The sequence below is a fragment of the Sander lucioperca genome, chromosome 22 (genome assembly GCF_008315115.2).
Source record: "Sander lucioperca isolate FBNREF2018 chromosome 22, SLUC_FBN_1.2, whole genome shotgun sequence".
In the NCBI taxonomy this organism is placed as follows: Eukaryota; Metazoa; Chordata; class Actinopteri; order Perciformes; family Percidae; genus Sander; species Sander lucioperca.
Window position 1 is genome coordinate 12,972,229 of NC_050194.1, and position 17,849 is coordinate 12,990,077.

The window sequence follows — 17,849 nt, forward strand, 5'->3', positions numbered from 1 at the left end:
GCAGTACTTACTGCGCATGTGCGACTCCCAACAAAGATGGAATAGAAGTGAGATGCCTCACTCTGTAGCTAAAACAGAGAGCTCAACACACAGGGTGAAAAGAGGAGCTGCAGCAATGTGTAGTACAACAAATATATGGTGTTTTCTGAAAATTAAACCATGTAAACCTATTCTGGCACAACCTCTAAATACAATTATGAACCTGAACATGAACATAATATGAGCACTTTAAATAATCAGCAGATTGATAAATAATTAAAAATAATTAGTTATTTGTATATAAGAAATCAATTGAATTTATAAATTACCAACAGATTGAAAATGACATGTTTTTGGGGAACAATAGCAATTAGAAATGGCTGAAAGAAATGTTACAAAAATATAATTAAACTCGTTGCAATACCCCTAAATGGACACCAATACTTTGACTAATTTGTTCCTCTGTGGTTTTGTAGATTCCATGGGATTTCTAGAGCGACACCCTAAATGTATCAGATAAATACCAATTTTATTTTCTGACAATGACGTGATAATATATCGCAATTTGCTGCCCAACTGGCGCTCATTAGTGCCCATGCTGTCCAGAGACGCGGATGTAGCATCACCGAGCATCACATGCCGCTGTACCTGCTCTCCTCCAACATGGACCAGTGTTTGGCCCTGACGTCAGCCGTTACCGCCCTGCCTGCCTGCAGTATCGGTGCGTTCAGATGATGATGGAGACGGGAGAAGCGGCCTCGCCATGAATCCCACCCGAAGGAGGAATTAAGGCGCACGGAGAGTGGGACAAGTATTAAAAAACTTTTAGATGGGGACACCGAAACGTGCACCTTTCACATCTGGCCCACGAAGTGATGCTCCAAGGCGGACAAACGCGAGGGAGCCGCGGGCTGTGTCGCTCCGGTCGGGGTGTTCCTCAGTTTGGCAGAGCTCCTGCGAGCGTGCCCACCGTGGAGGCGATTTAGGGAAGACATCCATTGGGTAAATATCACCAACCGCTCAGTTTTTAACATCACCGTGGATGTGATGACCAGAGGTGAAGAAATGCCTTTTAAAGGGTGGAGCTGCGGCTTCTTTAATAAATGATGAGGGATTCCGCTCGTCACTCTCAGCCTAATTGTAAAAGGTTGATTTGATGTTCATGTCTGACGGACACTGATACTCAACCACATCGCCTTGTTTTTGTGTCTGAACAATGACACGGGTGATGTTATGTCACCGGACCGAGCGCTAGAGATGATGGCTGCCGGCTGGTGCGGGACTACCCCATGCGTTCATGTGAAGCGCCCTGATAGCGGCTCTCCATGGAGGCTGTTTATGCAATCATACGCATTGTTGCAAGTGGGCTGATTTCATGCTACTCCACTGTCTCCATATGATCCCCAGAACTGCCAGGCCTTTTGTGTTTCTGTGAAATATGCTCGGGCCTTTTGTAACACACCAGAAAGTGAAGGAGCTGCGATGCTCTGAAAAAGGGGACCCTTTCAAGAATTAAGGCGTAAAAAGCGGGAAAAGCCATCAGACCGACCATGTCGAAAGTTGTCAGTAACAAGGAGAAGAAATCCTTTAGTAAAAAACTCTTCCGGAGAAGCTCTGTCCGCTCCGTTGGGAGCTTTATGAACAGGGTTCTCCGGACTCTCTCGACTCTGTCTCATTTCGGTACCGAGGAGCAGGCCGCCGAGGATGAGAAGGACGACGCAACTTTGATCCCGACCACCACCGGAGGGTCAGTCCCGTCCGACGATAGCGACTGCGGGGGTTTCCCTTTCGGGGACAAGGTGCCGGGTGTCGCCGGACTCAAGAACCACGGCAACACCTGCTTCATGAACGCTATCTTACAGTGCCTGAGCAACACGGAGCTCTTTGCCGAGTACCTGGCTTTGGAGCAGTTTAAAGGGGCAGAGACGACCAGCAGCAACGAGAAGTCCAAGTCCAACGGGCTGCTGGTGCAGAAGAAGGGGAGCCAGCAGCAGCAGGAGGCAGGGGAGGTGACTGAGCAGCTGTCCGGTCTGGTTCGGGCTCTGTGGACCTTCGAGTACACACCTCAGCACAGCAGAGACTTCAAGGTAGGCTGTGCATCATGCAGGGCTCCTTACTGTCAGTCTGAAGAATGTTATTGGATGAATTTGTTTCAAAAGTGTAATAAATCTAACAACAGACAGTGTGTCTGTTGTTAGATTTATTACACTTTATGGCTACAGAGAGAGTGGCTATTTAGTGCCCAAACTTGATCCTGCTTAGAATAAAGTTTCCACATACCTTCAGTGCCCCCTGATTTATTTTAATACTTACAGAGGAATTTAATAACAAATAAACTGAGATGTCAGGTGAGGATATGGTCTTCTCAAGTTAATAACTTTGTTGTTTTGCTGTTCGTCATCAGGAGCCCCAGCTTTTTTATTTGGTCCATGTCATTCTTAAAAGAAGAGTACAGTCACTGTTGCGATTACAAATGGCCTAATTGAATAGCACCTCAGCCCCAGTTTGGGCCGTTTGTGTACCATTAAGGACAATACATGACAAGTGGGATCAGTAGCATCTGAGACTAGCCTACTGTGCTGCGCAATCCTTTTTAAATCTTCAATGGGAAATTTAAAAAAAACAACTTTCTATGCTCTGTCAATACTGACATCTATAATACTAGATGCAGATGCTTTGGTCCCACTGGTTAGTACGGAAAATATGAATTTGAGTCTATCTTATATAAAATTCCTTCATTTGTCAGAATAATTGCAGACAGGTCTCATCTTTAGTCAAGAATCAGATACCAGCACAGCTCACAGTTCTGATATGAGTTCATGTAATATTTGCGTTTACAATCAGCCTTTTTATAGGAGTATAAATCCTAATGAAACAGGTGACGTTAGTGTTCCTGGACTAACGCTGCTTTCTTCAAAAGGCTGTTTTAGCCGGTCAGCTGAGTCCTAGATCTGAGCTGTAATAAAACTCATCTGTTTTTGGAACTGCTTTATTGTCTGTCCCACACTTATCAGCTTTTGTTGCAGCCTCCTTTTCTTTCTCATCATTTCACCTCATGGTTGGTTCGCCTGTCACAATCACAAAGGTTTGTTCTTTCGCAACAGGGATACTTTATTTTTATGTCTTTTTCTATCTGATAACCTATTTTTTTCTTTCAAAAGTTCAAATTAACAGAGACGATTTAAATTGTTACAACACATTGCTTATTCTTGACAGTGTTACTATTTCTGTCCACTTTTTTCTACCTTGGTTGCCAGCCAAAGTACAAACTGTCTGATTGGATATAGATTGTTCGCTCCCGAGTGAGAGGCCTTGAATCTGTAACTCATTGGAGGAAAAAAAGTTCAAACCCAGACTATCAGACACTTTACATTAACAATATTTGTAACATTTTGTATTTCATTTGTGATAAATGAGGAATCCTGGCAATATATCCAAAAGCTAATGGTGATTCATCTTTTTTTTAAAGTTTTTCCTAATGTAAATTATTTTGGCTAACATCCCAAGCTGTTGCTTTTTAATAGCATCATTCCGTATGTTCGTGCAGTAGAAATAAAGTCAGTCAGTAGACTTTCCCTTTTAATAACTTCAAAGATCTAATATTTGGATGGATTGAAAGGACTCTCATGCTCAAACTCTTTTGGCAAAATTGTTATTTTGCTCACCAACTTGTACATCTCCAACTTAAGTGCAGCTAATTGAACTTTAGTGATGTTATTTTTGTGGTCAGTGTACATCACAGCTCAGCATACACATTTTTTGCTTTTGGTTTTGCACCTCTTTCCCTCCGACCACAATCTGAGCCTAAACTGAGAGCACTTAAAGATCATTAGAAAGACATCCGTAATAATAACACAGGGGAATTATCCGCTGTGTCTCAGAGACCATTTTCTCCCAGAAGCAATTGGTTTGAGGATTTTGTTGTTGTACACCAAACTGCCACAGAGTACGATCTGCACAAACTCTCATAGATAATGGCAAGAGACATTCACCATTTGTGAAATACGATGCTTAATTTGACAATGTGATTGATAGGGAAACAAATCCAACAAATGGTGGGAGTCTGTAAACAACACAAGGTAACTGAAATCAATAGTTGATACAATTATTAGATGTGTTTTCTTTTTATTTATTATGTAGATCTGTATTGTAGGGATATTAAATGACAAACTGATTTGAACGGAATAACTAGTCACTGTAACTGTTTAAGAGCAGCATTCTTTTTTTCAAATTATATTTGTACTGTTGCATATATTGTGAGCATCATCAATATTTTGACACTGAAATGATTACTTTCACACAAAGCATCAGGCCCATTTTTTTGACACTTTCCTTTATTTCACCAGAACCTTGAGAAAGCATTGCCATTCATAGGACACACTATTTTTGTCAAGGTGTGCTGTTTTCACGAGATACAGATATTTAAAACAATGCCTCATTAATATTCAGTCCGCATTTCACTCTCTGTCTAAATCTCTTAATTGTTTGTTCGGCTTAAAATTAACTCATAATCAGTAGGGGTGGGGGGAAAATATCGAAACAGTATAGTATCGCGATATTTTCCGTGGCAGTACTGTATCGATACACAGACGCCAAGTATCGATCTATTCTTATATGTGTTGGTCCGTTTGTCTGCTTGACAATCCCATTTTGCAGCAATAAAATTGAAGTAAGATGAACAAACAGAGAAAATGATGATTTTTTTTAGATGAAACCGATGTTGAAAAAGCTTTCTTTTGGGGACATAATTTGAAATTGGGCAATTAATTGCATTATATCGCAGAATATTGCAATATGTTTAAAATCGCAATAATATCATATCGTGACATAAGTATGGTGATGGTATGGTATTGTGAGGCCTGTGGTGATTCCCACCCCTTATAATCAGGGGAGTATACTACGGCTAGCTCGAGAGCTATCACCAACAAACCTCTGTAGCCAAGCCACAGAAGGAAAGCTAGTTCTTTATTTGCACCACATCTTGTACAAAATGCTGAGGCTGCATTGGTAATGCCTTCAAAATGAAAAAAGAACGTCTGGTGGGACAGGCTGGGAAAGACACACAGTGCACAGTCCCCTCATATCTTTGACCTAGCGTGACATTTGATAGCCAGTAGAGGTGACTTTACTGGGTGGCTCTGCAGAGTAAACACTGTTGTCATCTCCGATAGCTAATTGTCAGTGAGGTTAAGATGTCGATTTTTCAGCCTGTGTCCCGGTTTTTGAAAAGCTTCTCCGCGCCTACGTCTCACCATCACCCGCATCTCTGCTGCCCTTTAGGATTGTGCTGATCATCATCCTGGTCAAACATACTGAATATTTTATGACGAGACAGTAATGTTGACAAAATCATTTCTGTTTTAGGAGCAGTCCACTTAAACCAATCATTTATTTGTCCTGCTGCAGAATGTGGTTTCCAAGAGCGCTCTTCAGTTCAAGGGTAACTCCCAGCACGATGCCCAGGAATTCCTCCTCTGGTTGCTGGATAGAGTTCACGAAGACCTCAACCATATCATCCACCCTGACATCAGACCCCCTAGGAAGGTAAACAGCAACTTAGAACACAGTTTTCTCAGTACAGAGTACCTTTATATTCAATGTTATGTGAATATCTGAACAGTGATTTTATGTTTTGACAGGATGTTAACCCTTTTGTAATTCTCAGCTGATCAATATTGAAATAAACGGAATGTTGCGATACTATAAAGTGTACTACTGGTGACTGCCGCTGTTATATAACATGCATTTTACCGTACCTGTTTGCCAAATCATTTTTCTGTGTCTCTGATGTTTTCCCAGCCTCCAGGAGAAGAGGAAAATGTCCCTGAAGGATCTCCACTACCAGCACCTGGATCTTTTGTACAAGAGTTGTTTCAGGCACAATACAGGTGAAACTTTCAATTGCTGGTATATAATCTGTTTATACCGACTGCAAATATTTACCACTAGCTCACATTCATATTGACTGAAAATCAATGAGGAGTTCATACCATCCTGTATCTTCTATATCGCAACAATTATGACGTATTCCACACAACACATAACACACAACTTTTGTGATAAAATATTCTAAACTTAAGGTTCACTTACTAGTTTTTTTTGTAGAGCTTTTTGATCAGATCCCACGACTTTCTTCAGAGAACAGAACTTGCTCCGGTGTCATCGCGTGACCTAAATATAGAACTTGAAGCGATTGTATTGACAAAAAGAAACAGTGATTACAAGTTTAAACTCCAAGGATATAAAGTTCTTGTAACCGATTTTATCTAAGCCAATCCAATCCAACTTTATTTGTTAAGCGCTTTAAAACAACCAAAGTTGACCAAAGTGCTGTACAGAAGAATAAATAAGACATCATAAATAAAAGACATAACAGCTCACATGAGGTGCAACATTACATATGTAATACTCTAACTGTATTATTCATTACTGTAATATATAGCACTGATGTTTAAAATGATACACCGATAATATTGCATCTTTACAGTATGCTTTCCTATGCTCTTAACAGCAAACTGTACAGATCATTGTGAACGCCCTGTTTCTGGAAGTGGATGTTAGGATTTTCTATCCTGTATTCCACTAATTTGAAAGGAGCAGTTTCATATTTTGCAAAATACTCTTTATTTTCTTTCTTGCCGTGAGTTTAGATAAGAAGATCTATACCAGCTCATTCAAATGATAGTGGTATCAATGTTTTCCTTCAACTCTCGGCAAGAAAGTAAATAAGCATATATTCCAAAAAATAAATTTCTTTGTAATGATATACAGTCACGATATTCCAGCTGAATGTAATTATTCTCGCCATGTCTCTGTGTAGGTCCTCTCTGACCTGCCCTCACTGCCAGAAACAGAGCAACACCTTTGATCCTTTCCTCTGCATCTCACTGCCAATCCCGGTACCTCACACACGGTAAGATGACTCTGCATCTTGTTTATGAGTAAGACAACATCTACCAGACAAAAAAAAGTCCCTGTATTCAAAACATGCAACGAGACGAACCCCGGTCTGAACCCAGCATTAAAAGAAGTGTCAAACCCAGCTTTGACAAACACCATGAAGGATCTGACAGGAGGAAGTTAAAATTAGAAGATGCTGTCTATGTTTGCAACATCAGTCCAGTCGTGGTTATGAAACAGCCAATTAATTCCAGTCTTTCTGTGTCGCAGGCCCCTGTATGTGACAGTGGTGTACCAAGGAAAGTGCTCCCACTGCATGAGAGTCGGGGTGGCGGTGCCTCTTTCTGGCACTGTGTCCAGGCTGAGACAAGCTGTGGCCCAAGAGACCAAAATCCCTGCCCAACAGGTGCTGTCTTATTAGGAAACTTCCTTTTTTAAGGGCCATTAATGTATCAAGATTAAGAGGATTAAAGAATGGGTGTGCTACTTTGAGGAAACTGAATGGCGAAGGAGTGTTTTCAGTCGGATGTGAGAGAATTTGATGGTCAAGTTTGTATTTGATTTATCTCATAGTAGAAGACAAGCCTTTTATTATCAGTGCTTTATAAATATCCATATATATGTAGTGTATTTCAGAATATAAAGCCTCTTTTGATATTTGGAAGCACCTCTTTTTTGTCACTACCTGTTAGTTTGTTTCACAAATTGTCATCAAATGATTGAATCCAAATGCAAACCTGCTTTTGTTCCCCCGTCTCTGCTCAGATCGTCCTCACTGAAATGTACTTTGACGGCTTTCACCGTTCCTTCTGTGACGACGACGACGATCTCGAGATCATTCAGGAGAGTGACTCCATCTTTGCCTTCGAGACACCTGAGCTATTCAGACCGGAGCAGATCCGCTCCAAGCGAAGCGGTACATACAGTACATCCTGTTTTTGTCCCTGAGAAATAAGTTTAGCTCTTTGTCTTATTACGCCTGTAGGAGTCGAGATCAGATTAGAAATGGACTAATATTAGAGATGTGCTTTATTCAGGGAGCTCCCACACACACACACACACACACACACACACACACACACACACACACACACACACACACACACACACACACACACACACATCTTTACATTTTGTGTGTTTATTACAGGGAGCCCACATGCAAATCTCAACCAGAACAACCTAAAGTATGGCACAGATAATAATAGGATATCCACACAAATACAAGAGCCGACGACCCCACCTCAGAGTCCCAATAAGAATAGTGGACAGGCTGAGAAGATCGTCCTGCTGGTGTGTAACAGAGCCTGCGCTGGACAGCAAGGACGCAGGTATTAAAGAACACTTGTAAAGGTTTAAATCATTATCCCAAGGAAATCTTTAAAACTGATGTTTTGTTTTTGTAATTCCGGCAGGTTTGGTAATCCATTTATTCTGTATTTGGAGCGTACAGTGACATGGGATGTACTTCAGAAAGAGATCTTGGAGAAGATGCGGCATCTTTTGCGCCCTGGAGTCTTTGTGCAGGTACATCCTCATCACATACCTTTTTTTTTTTAAATAATCTTTTAATTACATTTTAAAAGTGTTATGTTTTTTAACGTCTTACCCTTGACCCTTGTAGGTAGGGCCCTTCACTTTGCGTGTGGTAGGAGTGGTTGGAATCACATACCTCTTGCCTCAGGAGGAGCAGCCGCTCTGCCATCCCTCTGTGGAGAGGTAATTTTACTTATCGTCACAAGGGGGGAGTGTTACCGCACTTGAATAGTCATTATACTGTATAAACCCTGCAGTGAGTTCAATCCACTTGAAGTTATTAAAAGAGCTTCAGTATGTAGGCTGACTCTTCAGTCGTTTTGATGTTAATATATCTCCTGAGATATATAATAGCTTGTCTGGGTTTGAGAGATTTTCTTCTAAGAAAATTATAATGAGATACAATAAAAAATATAATGTGTGTTTCTCTCAATCTATTTACCAACAGGGCATACAAGTCTTGCGGTCCTGGAGGGCCACCTCATGTCAAAATTGTTGTCGAATGGGACAAGGAGACGAAAGACTAGTAAGTGACATCTGAAGCAACAATCACTCGCACTTGAATTAAGCTCAGGGCAGGCAGATGTGTGACTGTGTTTCAAGTTCTGTGTGATCCCTCTGTGACTTATGCCGTGTTATGCCCCCGCAGTCTGTTCAAAAGAACTGAGGATGAATACATCCCAGATGCTGAAAGCGTGCGTCAAGTAAAGGAGCAGCACCTGCAGCCTCAGACCTGCTCACTTGCCCAGTGCTTTCAACTCTACACCAAAGAGGAGCAGGTAGGCTGAGACATGCTGTCATATAGGCTGCAGGAGTGTTTTATTATTTGCTGCATACTAAGATTCAGGTTTGCGTGAGTAAGGGATGTGATGTTGGGTTATATTTCTATTTATTTGATTTCAGTGGTGATGTCAAGATGCCAGACATGGGTGGTGTGGGCAGACAATTACAAACAGTAGATGGCAGTACAATTACACTTTTCTGCCACTTTTCTTTTCCTATATTATATTGCTTACAAAATGTTTAAAGAAATCAATTCATACCTTTGTTATACAAAAAGCATATGTTAACAGGTAAAATGTTTGTTTAATTACTGACTTTTCTTCACATTCATTTCAGCTTGCTCCTGATGATGCATGGCGTTGTCCACACTGTAAGCAGCTTCAGCAGGGCAGCATCAAGCTCAGTCTGTGGACCCTACCAGACATCCTCATACTTCACCTGAAACGCTTTAGACAGGTACTCGTGTAGACAGTCTAGTGAATAAAGGTGCCAAAATGCTTAGATTTCTAAAAGTAAAAGAAAATATATATATAAGTGAGAGAAAGAGATTATTCATTTTCATATTACTGTGTAGGAACTTAAAAAAAAGTAGAAATGAAATGCCATAAATGTGTCGTGACTTCAGGATGGGGATCGACGAATGAAGATGCAGAACATGGTTAAGTTCCCGCTCACAGGCATGGACATGGCACCCCATATGGTAAAGAGGAGCCAGAGCAGCTGGAGTCTCCCCTCCCACTGGTCACCGTGGAGACGACCTTATGGGATGGGCCGTGACCCAGAGGACTATCTTTATGACCTGTATGCAGTGTGTAACCATCATGGGACCATGCAGGGAGGACATTACACAGGTAGCAAAGCAGCATCAACAACCAACCATAACTGATTTTCCTTTCAAAAAAGCTTTCCAAGATATTAATATAATTGTATTGTGTTGTGTCCTGTAGCTCACTGTAAGAACTCCATAGATGGACAGTGGTATTGCTTTGATGATAGTGATGTCCAGCCCATACCTGAAGATGAGGTCTGCAAGCAGACCGGTTACATCTTGTTTTATCAAAGACGTGCCACAATTCCATCTTGGTCTGCCAACAGTTCTGTGGGAGGTAATCTTTATTGCTATTAGCTTGTACAATCTCGTATGTACATGTTTAAATATATTATACATGTGCAACCCATAGACTGTATATGAAGATGGACGACCCGTCTCCACTTCCTCCCATTGTACAAAAGTGAAGCCAAAATATCCCGTATACAGGCGCTGCCATGTCGTAATGTTGGAGCCAGAGTCTGCGCAGTAGTGATCGGGCGGTGGAGCCGCGGTATCGAAGTCCCGCCCATACAGCCACCCAACCAACAATATATGTCAATAACAGCTGTCAATCATGATGTTTCACCCCGTTTTTATAGCATCAAACTAATAAAAAACAAACTTATCCAAAAAATAAACACTTGAACGAACATCAGCATGATAACAACTACCTAAAATGACAGAAAACATCTTTGGGAAAAATGTATTTGATGTGTAATTTGATTTTTTTAGTTTGTCCCATGCCCCATCCTCTAACATGGAGGGGGTGGGATTTATGACCTAATACTGCAGCCAGCCCCTAGGGGGCGATCCAGATGTTTTGGCTTCACCCTATACAGTCTATGCATTAACCCCTGGTTCAACCACTGTCTGTTTGGGACTTAAGGATCCACCAGTTCCTCTTTGTGTGAGCACTGGATCAGTCGGCTGATGGGCAGCCGTCCACCTAGCCAAGCCTCATCTGGTTCCTCCAGACGCACCTCACTGGCCTCCCTCTCTGAGTCTGCTGAGTTTGCTGGTGAAAGGAGCGAGGATGATGGTAATATAGACTTATCCAAATACACACAATTTCTGACTTGTTTTCAATGCTTCAAACGTGACAAATGTGGATAAGTTCTTATATTGATGCATATCTTTCTACCATGCAGGCTTATCGAGCCGGCCAGCAGTAAGAGGCATGCAAAGACAGACATTCTCCTCAAGGTCTTCCATTGCCAGCCCACTGGTGCTCAGTGAAAATGTCACTAAACCACCCTGGTCCCACTCTGCTAAACTCCAACTCCGTTCCAACTCTCCCTCACGCTTCTCCCTGGAATCCCACTCTTCCTCCACCACACTCGAGAGGATAGGAGAGGTGGTTGATACCAAGCTGTCAGCCTCCTGCTGCACTGGGTCACCTAAGCCAGACAGAGCTTCAGGGGGCAAGTCGACCCTTGCAGCTTTGGATAGTAATCCAGGCAGTAAGAGGCTGATAGAGCAGGTTCACTCCAAGACTGTGGCACAGGCAGAGCAGAGGAGCTCCACCCAGGCTGGGGATAACAACAATGTAGTCACTGCTGCTGAACAGCTCAGTCCTCGACACGGGGCAACTGCAAAGGACCTGAAACAAAGAAATGGGGCTGCAGATAGCGCCGGTGTGAAAAGGACCTCAGCAAGTCCCAAGAAACGCCCTGCCACCTCCTCAACATCATCCAGCTCTCTGTCTCCCGCATCCCCAGCTGTTGACAAGTTACCGTCTCGAACACAGACCAAGACAGGAGCATCAGCATCAACCCCCAAGGACAAAAGCGATGGGCTGCCTAAAACTAGCAAGGCTGGTTCCTCAAGAACTGCAACACCCTGCAAGAAAGGATCATCCCAAGCCCCGGAGGTATTACATCCTGACTCTGGCCAACAGAAGAAGAGTGGTTCTCCAGGATTACAAAGCTCACACCCTCAGAGGACATCACCCAAAGGGGGAGGCGAGAAAAGCTTAGCCTCAGGAAGGACTAAAGCAGCAGACAGGAGCACTAGCCGGGAATCCTCGCGGACTACCGTGGTCTCAGAGAAGAAGGTTAACCACGGAGGGCCTCCCTCCAGGTCGAGTGCTGCTAGTAGAGCAGAGGGCAGGCCGGGCCGTGCTGTGGAGAACAGGACGGTTGGCCGGAGCTCAAGCAGTAGCTCCTCCATGGCTAGTCTCCGATCCTCAAGTGTGGGTGTTTCCTCTGCAAGCGCAGCCCCGCCATCAAGAGGACCTCGTAGGAACAGTAAGACAGAAGACAAAGGTTTATCCTTCTTCAAAACTGCTCTGAGGCCCAAAGAGACCCGTAAATCAGCTGATGGTGGGAAAGCAGGGGCGGGAGAGGCTAAAGTGAGTCCAGAGGACGGTGGTGGCGATGTAGCTAGAGAGGGAATCCCAAACGGTGCGAGCAAGAAAGCCCAGAATGTGGCTTCAGAGGCCCAGACTAATGTGACCACAGCCAAAGACAAGGAATCCTCTAAGGTGTCCGCTGCAGCTAAGCATTCACTGCTGCCCTCCACAAGGTCCAAGCTTTCTGGAGCAGAAACGACCGGCAAGTCCGCTGCCAATGCAAAAGAGCCTTCAAAGAAAGAGCCTGCTAAAAAGACGATGCAGTCCAGGAAGATCCCCATCAGCTCTACACAAACTAGCCACAGGGCCAAGTGACTTTCTTTTAAAGGCCTGATAATAATCTCTCTAGTGCAGCTCTGAGGTGTTTTAACCATCAAACTAACATCTTTAACACACCTGTAGCTCTTCAGTGGTTACTGAATACCAGCTGCCATACTGGACACCTACTGTCCACGTTGTTAAATAGTTATTAAGGAATGGATTTTAACAAAGCACTTTGTATGGATTGCATTGATTTTAAGGAATATTATACTGTATTGTAAATAAGCATGGACTGCACATGTATTGAAATGATTGCCTTGTTCTGTCTGTAGCATAGTTGGGAGAAGTACATCTCAGTAGGAGGTGAAAAGTAAAAGTGACTTTGCACAAGGTGGAAAGCAGATATAATAGTGGGAAGAAACTTTTGAGATACATCAAACACAGACTTCTCAGTCACCAAAGGAAGTTTACTGGCAATTTTTAACATGCAGATGCAGTGAAACACGGAATTATTTCCAAAAGTCTTCATGTACAGCTCTCGATCAATATTGAGAGCCATATGTAAACAAACATCAGTGCCTCAGATAATCAAAGTGAAGTATTTAATCTCAATTGTATACCTGCAGCTGTTGGTAAATTTATAATTACATTTTAATATTTATTAAGCACTGAAAATGTAATTTCAAGTCAAACCCAATGAAGCCTATTTAACCTGAAGCGCTGTTTACATATGCTCCTTGATGTAGTAATTGTGCGACAGCCTTTAAGAAGTATTTTTTGTGCAGGCAGAATCGAGACATTCGAAAAGTCAGAAGGGGAAGAAAGTGCAGGAATGAAGCATGTGTCGTTGGTGTTAAATGTCTGGAGACGTGAGTTTGTAATGGTTCTTAAATGTTTGTGTTTTATTTACCAGACCTGTTACCCCTCAGACAACCTCCCATCCGTCAACACCTCTGCCCTCCAGCTGCTGATGCCAACACTTAAACTGCGGTGCCCATGTTCCTCATGGGGATCAGCCTCTTTAGACTGCCAGACATCTCCAAACATTCCTCTCAGATGAACACAGGGTTAATGTAAAAAGCCACTATACGCACACGTATTCAAAGACTGACGGGATGCCTTCGTTGAACGCACCATACATGTACATAGAGCATTATGGTATGTTTGAGTCAGCCCATCTTCCGTCTTCATGTGTGACTTCACAGCTTGTACACATCTTTAGCTTGCATCGCAGAGTAGATCAACACTGAACACACTGACATAGACTGAGAAAAGAGATTATGACGTATATGACAGTTCTTGCATGATAAATTTGCTTATGCATGCACTTAACTATGCAAGCAGATTCTTGCTAATGCCCACAATGAGTATGTAGAAGTGCTACTTTTGGATGTGTATATATTTCTAACTGTATATTTTTCCAAATGCCAGCATCAGAGAGCATGTGGAGGCATCCTTTATTAAAGCTTTGTTTGCACATTTCTTCAAAGTAATATACATTTTGTATGAATGATAAGTATTGCTCATTCACCCTCTCAAAGTAAATTAACTTACTTGCAAATGAATGTTTTCTGCATTGTATTCATTTGTCTTACATTTTTCCTCACTATTTCCTTTAGCAACTTTTAACAGAAGAGATTTTATTTGGCAAGAAAACAGAAAAGAGTTTACAAGTTAGAGTATAACTTTCATGTATCATCTGTTTGAGATTTATGACAAACATGTACAATTTTACCAGGAGTTAAAATGGCACAGTAGACTTTCATATAGAAGAACTGACGACCGGCTTGTTGTCTGCTTCTCAATACATTATATTATAATATTCTCTAATATTTTATAATGTTTTTAATTCAAGTTGTGTATAATCAAACTTCAAACCTATCTCAAAAACCTACAACAAAAGACACAAGCTGTACATTTCCCACTGTGAAAGATTGCACTGGAAGGCACCATTAACTGAGTTTGTAACAGGAGTCCCATCCAAATACAAATTTAATACTGACGGTTGTGATAATATACGTCAGTCAGCATTATAGATTTACTGAATGTCAGAGTCACAGTCATGGAAAAGTGGTCATCAGTAAACCACAAACTACTTTAATTTCTGGCACATGGTGCAGAATAAAGTATTGTCCTTAGTGCCTGGTCTGGTGGCTACAGTGTGTCGATACTGTGCTACATCCAACACATGCAGTATATAAACCGATACCTGACGATAACTGACATATATATGTATGTCACATGAACATTAATTTTATTAGTTGAATAAATGAAAGGGATGTATAAATATAACAAAATTATGGGGGGGAATGATTTATTTTCACAAATGCATGAGAATGATTTTTATTATTCCATTCATAATCTGTGATATAATGTAATGTTTGACGTGTACTGTGTTCATCTTTTTGTGGGGTAGCAGTGTATGTTGGCATTGATTTAACAATGAAACAACAAAATAAAATCATGTCATTAAGTAACATTTTGACATAATGTAGCTTTGGATGTTTTGTTTTACATTTACACTTTTTGTACAGCTATTTTCTTTTTACAATTCTCATTGTCTCCACTGGGTGGAGCTCAGTGTTTGCCAAAAAAACCTCAGGTGACAAACAAAATGAGTGAGGGAAATAAAGCAACAACGTGAATTTGTCCCCGAGAAATGCCCTTCAATTTCAACTTCTGGGATAACTAAGATTTATAGTACCGTCAAATCCATTGCTGTCAGTGAGGGAGATGATATGCTATTAAACTGCAGCACAATCATTTATTTGGAGCTGATTCAATTGTGGTTTTATTAGTTTGGCCCAAGGCTGGGCATATTAAGAGTTAATGCTGCCTCTTTGTCTTTCTGTTCTTGTAATTTTGTATAACAGTCATCAGTTTTGGGAATTACATTTTCACCCCTTTCTTCTCACCTCTTGTGCTGTCTGAGAAGTGATGAAATAAAAAAAAATTAAAAAAAATAAAAGGCCTGTGGTGCGATGGAGCTGCAACATGCTTCTCTTCACATCCAGCAGGAAGGCTCTGCATCACATAGCTCATCAGAAATGGAACATTTTGTCTCGTATTCTACAGAAAAGCGTGAGGCTGTTGAATTAATATGCATGTTTGAATGTAATTAAAAAACTCACAGACTGCAACCCGGCGCAAGATCATTCTGTAAAGGAGCCAGCCTCCTCGAGTGCTGAAATCAATAATCATTTGCCAATTGTACCAGTTCCAAGAGAACATCATTAGCAAGACCACAGTGGAGAATTCAGCAACTTTTATCTAAATTTAACATGCAAAATGTGACATTACCCTTCTTGACTCCTGAATATAATGTCTCTAACATGCTGAATTAGTTTACATGTTTTGCTTTTGCTACATTAGTGTGCTTGATGCATTGTGAAGAAGCAATCTAACCGTATTGATCAATCCTTTGTTGATATCTCCTGTGGCCAAATTCAATCCTGCTGCAAAGTCTCCATTTTGAAACACTGTCCCTGGCTAGGTTGGTCTAGAAGAAGACGAAAAGCAGGACCTTTGTGATCAGCTCTCACTTTTTCCACTGCTTGCTGTTTGGATGGATTGATGCAGTGACAACACGGGAAAAGGCAACATACAGAAGGTGGCTACCATGTCATAAACACCACTAATATAACACTAAAACAATATAATGCTACATGTATATCTTGCATACTTTGATGCAATAAAAGCACACCAACCTACAGTACAGCCAAAAACGTTTACCATCGAGTTGAATTACTATATATGATACAATTTAAACAAACTGATGGTTTATATGCTGCAGCGCTATTCAATTAAATAAATAATTATAAATATTGCATTAAATTAACAGGTGTTTATGACATTGTAGCCTCTGATATTTTATTGAAAACCCAAAGGACTCTGGGACATTAAAATGTCTGACAGAATACACAAGAAAAAAGGTGTGAGACTAACAGACAAGCGGAAAACTTTAAGTTAAAAAAAAAAAAGCCTTTTAAGTAATTTTTTAAATCTTAGATTTTCTATTTCCAAGTCCCTGGAGGTACTCGATCCATATTCTTAGGACAAGTGCAAAATAATCTAATATCTTGAGATGCTGTCACTCAGTTTCATTCATTAACTTTCTTGAAATGACATTGTTTAAAGGTGCTCTAAGTGATGTCACGCGTTTTTTAGGCTACAACATTTTTTGTCACATACAGCAAACATCTTCTCACTATCCACGAGCTGCCTGTCCCCTGAACACAGTGTAAAAAAACACAACAAAAACAAACTGCGCCAACCTGCACCACAGAACATAACAAACGGTGTTCCAGCCAATAACCGACGAGAAGGATTTGGGGATGGGGGTTGGGGGGTTAGTGCGGAGAAGCACGGAAGGGAGGGTGTCAGTACCATAGACTGTATATAAGAATGGACCAACAGATCCCGTTGCTCTGGACGGAGACCAGTGAAGGCCGTTAGAAGCACTTTTCCAGTGAGCGCTGAGCGTTACTGCGCAGCCTCCAACTGAGAGAGACGACTTAAATGTGCCGTGAGCAACGTGTCTGAAAGTTGTAAGTCTTCTGGTAGCTGTGCCAAGAGAAATCTCAATCATTCCCAATCTTGCAGAGACGGAGAGCGTAAGTATATGTGAGGAGATAACATAGGCACAGGCTAATCATTGCTAACTAAAATGCTAGTTAACATTAGTAATTACACTTAAACAGCTAATGTGAGACGAAACTGCCTGCACGCTTCTCCTGTACTATACGGTAATTCCTCTACTATGCGACAGTAAGTCGCGTGGTTATGACACAATCGTTAGCCTATTTTTACAAAAACGTCTGCTACGGAGCCATAACGTGAGGTACAAGGTAATGGAGCCTTTTATACATTGTCGTATTTCTTTAGAAATAAACAATGGACAAATAGAGTCTTTAAACGTTTCAGATGTAAAGTTATTCGCTGTCAAAGTGGCGCCAAAATGAATGGCAGTCAATGGAATGCTAACGGGGGGTGATCGCTTTGTAGCATTAAAATGGCGCCATAGGAGGTTCGCGGTCCGAGGAGAAGCTTACCCCATTGGTCAGTACCCGATCCGTACCGCCTGTAAGATCCGTTCTGCGCATGCACATAATTCAGCGCATGTGCAGAAACTCGACGTGTTTTACGACACTGCCTGATCAGTTCTACGCTTGCGCACAGCTCTATGGTTCCCAGAAGAAAACATTAGACAGTGACAGTAGACCGTTATGA

General features: G+C 41.6%; 1 protein-coding gene across 2 annotated transcripts; it reads left to right on the forward strand.

The window, feature by feature from the left end:
• Positions 1 to 611: 611 nt before the first annotated feature.
• Positions 612 to 15,110, forward strand: LOC116061118 (ubiquitin carboxyl-terminal hydrolase 31-like). Of its 2 annotated transcripts, none has more exons than XM_031315041.2 (16): positions 612 to 2,066; positions 5,386 to 5,523; positions 5,779 to 5,867; positions 6,800 to 6,892; positions 7,150 to 7,285; positions 7,645 to 7,795; positions 8,030 to 8,210; positions 8,295 to 8,406; positions 8,504 to 8,598; positions 8,864 to 8,941; positions 9,065 to 9,194; positions 9,535 to 9,654; positions 9,824 to 10,049; positions 10,146 to 10,304; positions 10,896 to 11,048; positions 11,155 to 15,110. In XM_031315041.2, the coding sequence occupies exons 1-16, from the start codon at positions 1,530 to 1,532 to the stop codon at positions 12,672 to 12,674; spliced, it is 3,918 nt and encodes a 1,305-aa protein (XP_031170901.1). In that variant the 5' UTR covers positions 612 to 1,529; the 3' UTR covers positions 12,675 to 15,110. The 2 variants fall into 2 exon arrangements, with proteins under 2 accessions (XP_031170901.1, XP_031170902.1); XM_031315042.2 differs by having other exon boundaries at positions 614 to 2,066; positions 11,158 to 15,110.
• The last annotated feature ends 2,739 nt before the right edge of the window (positions 15,111 to 17,849 follow it).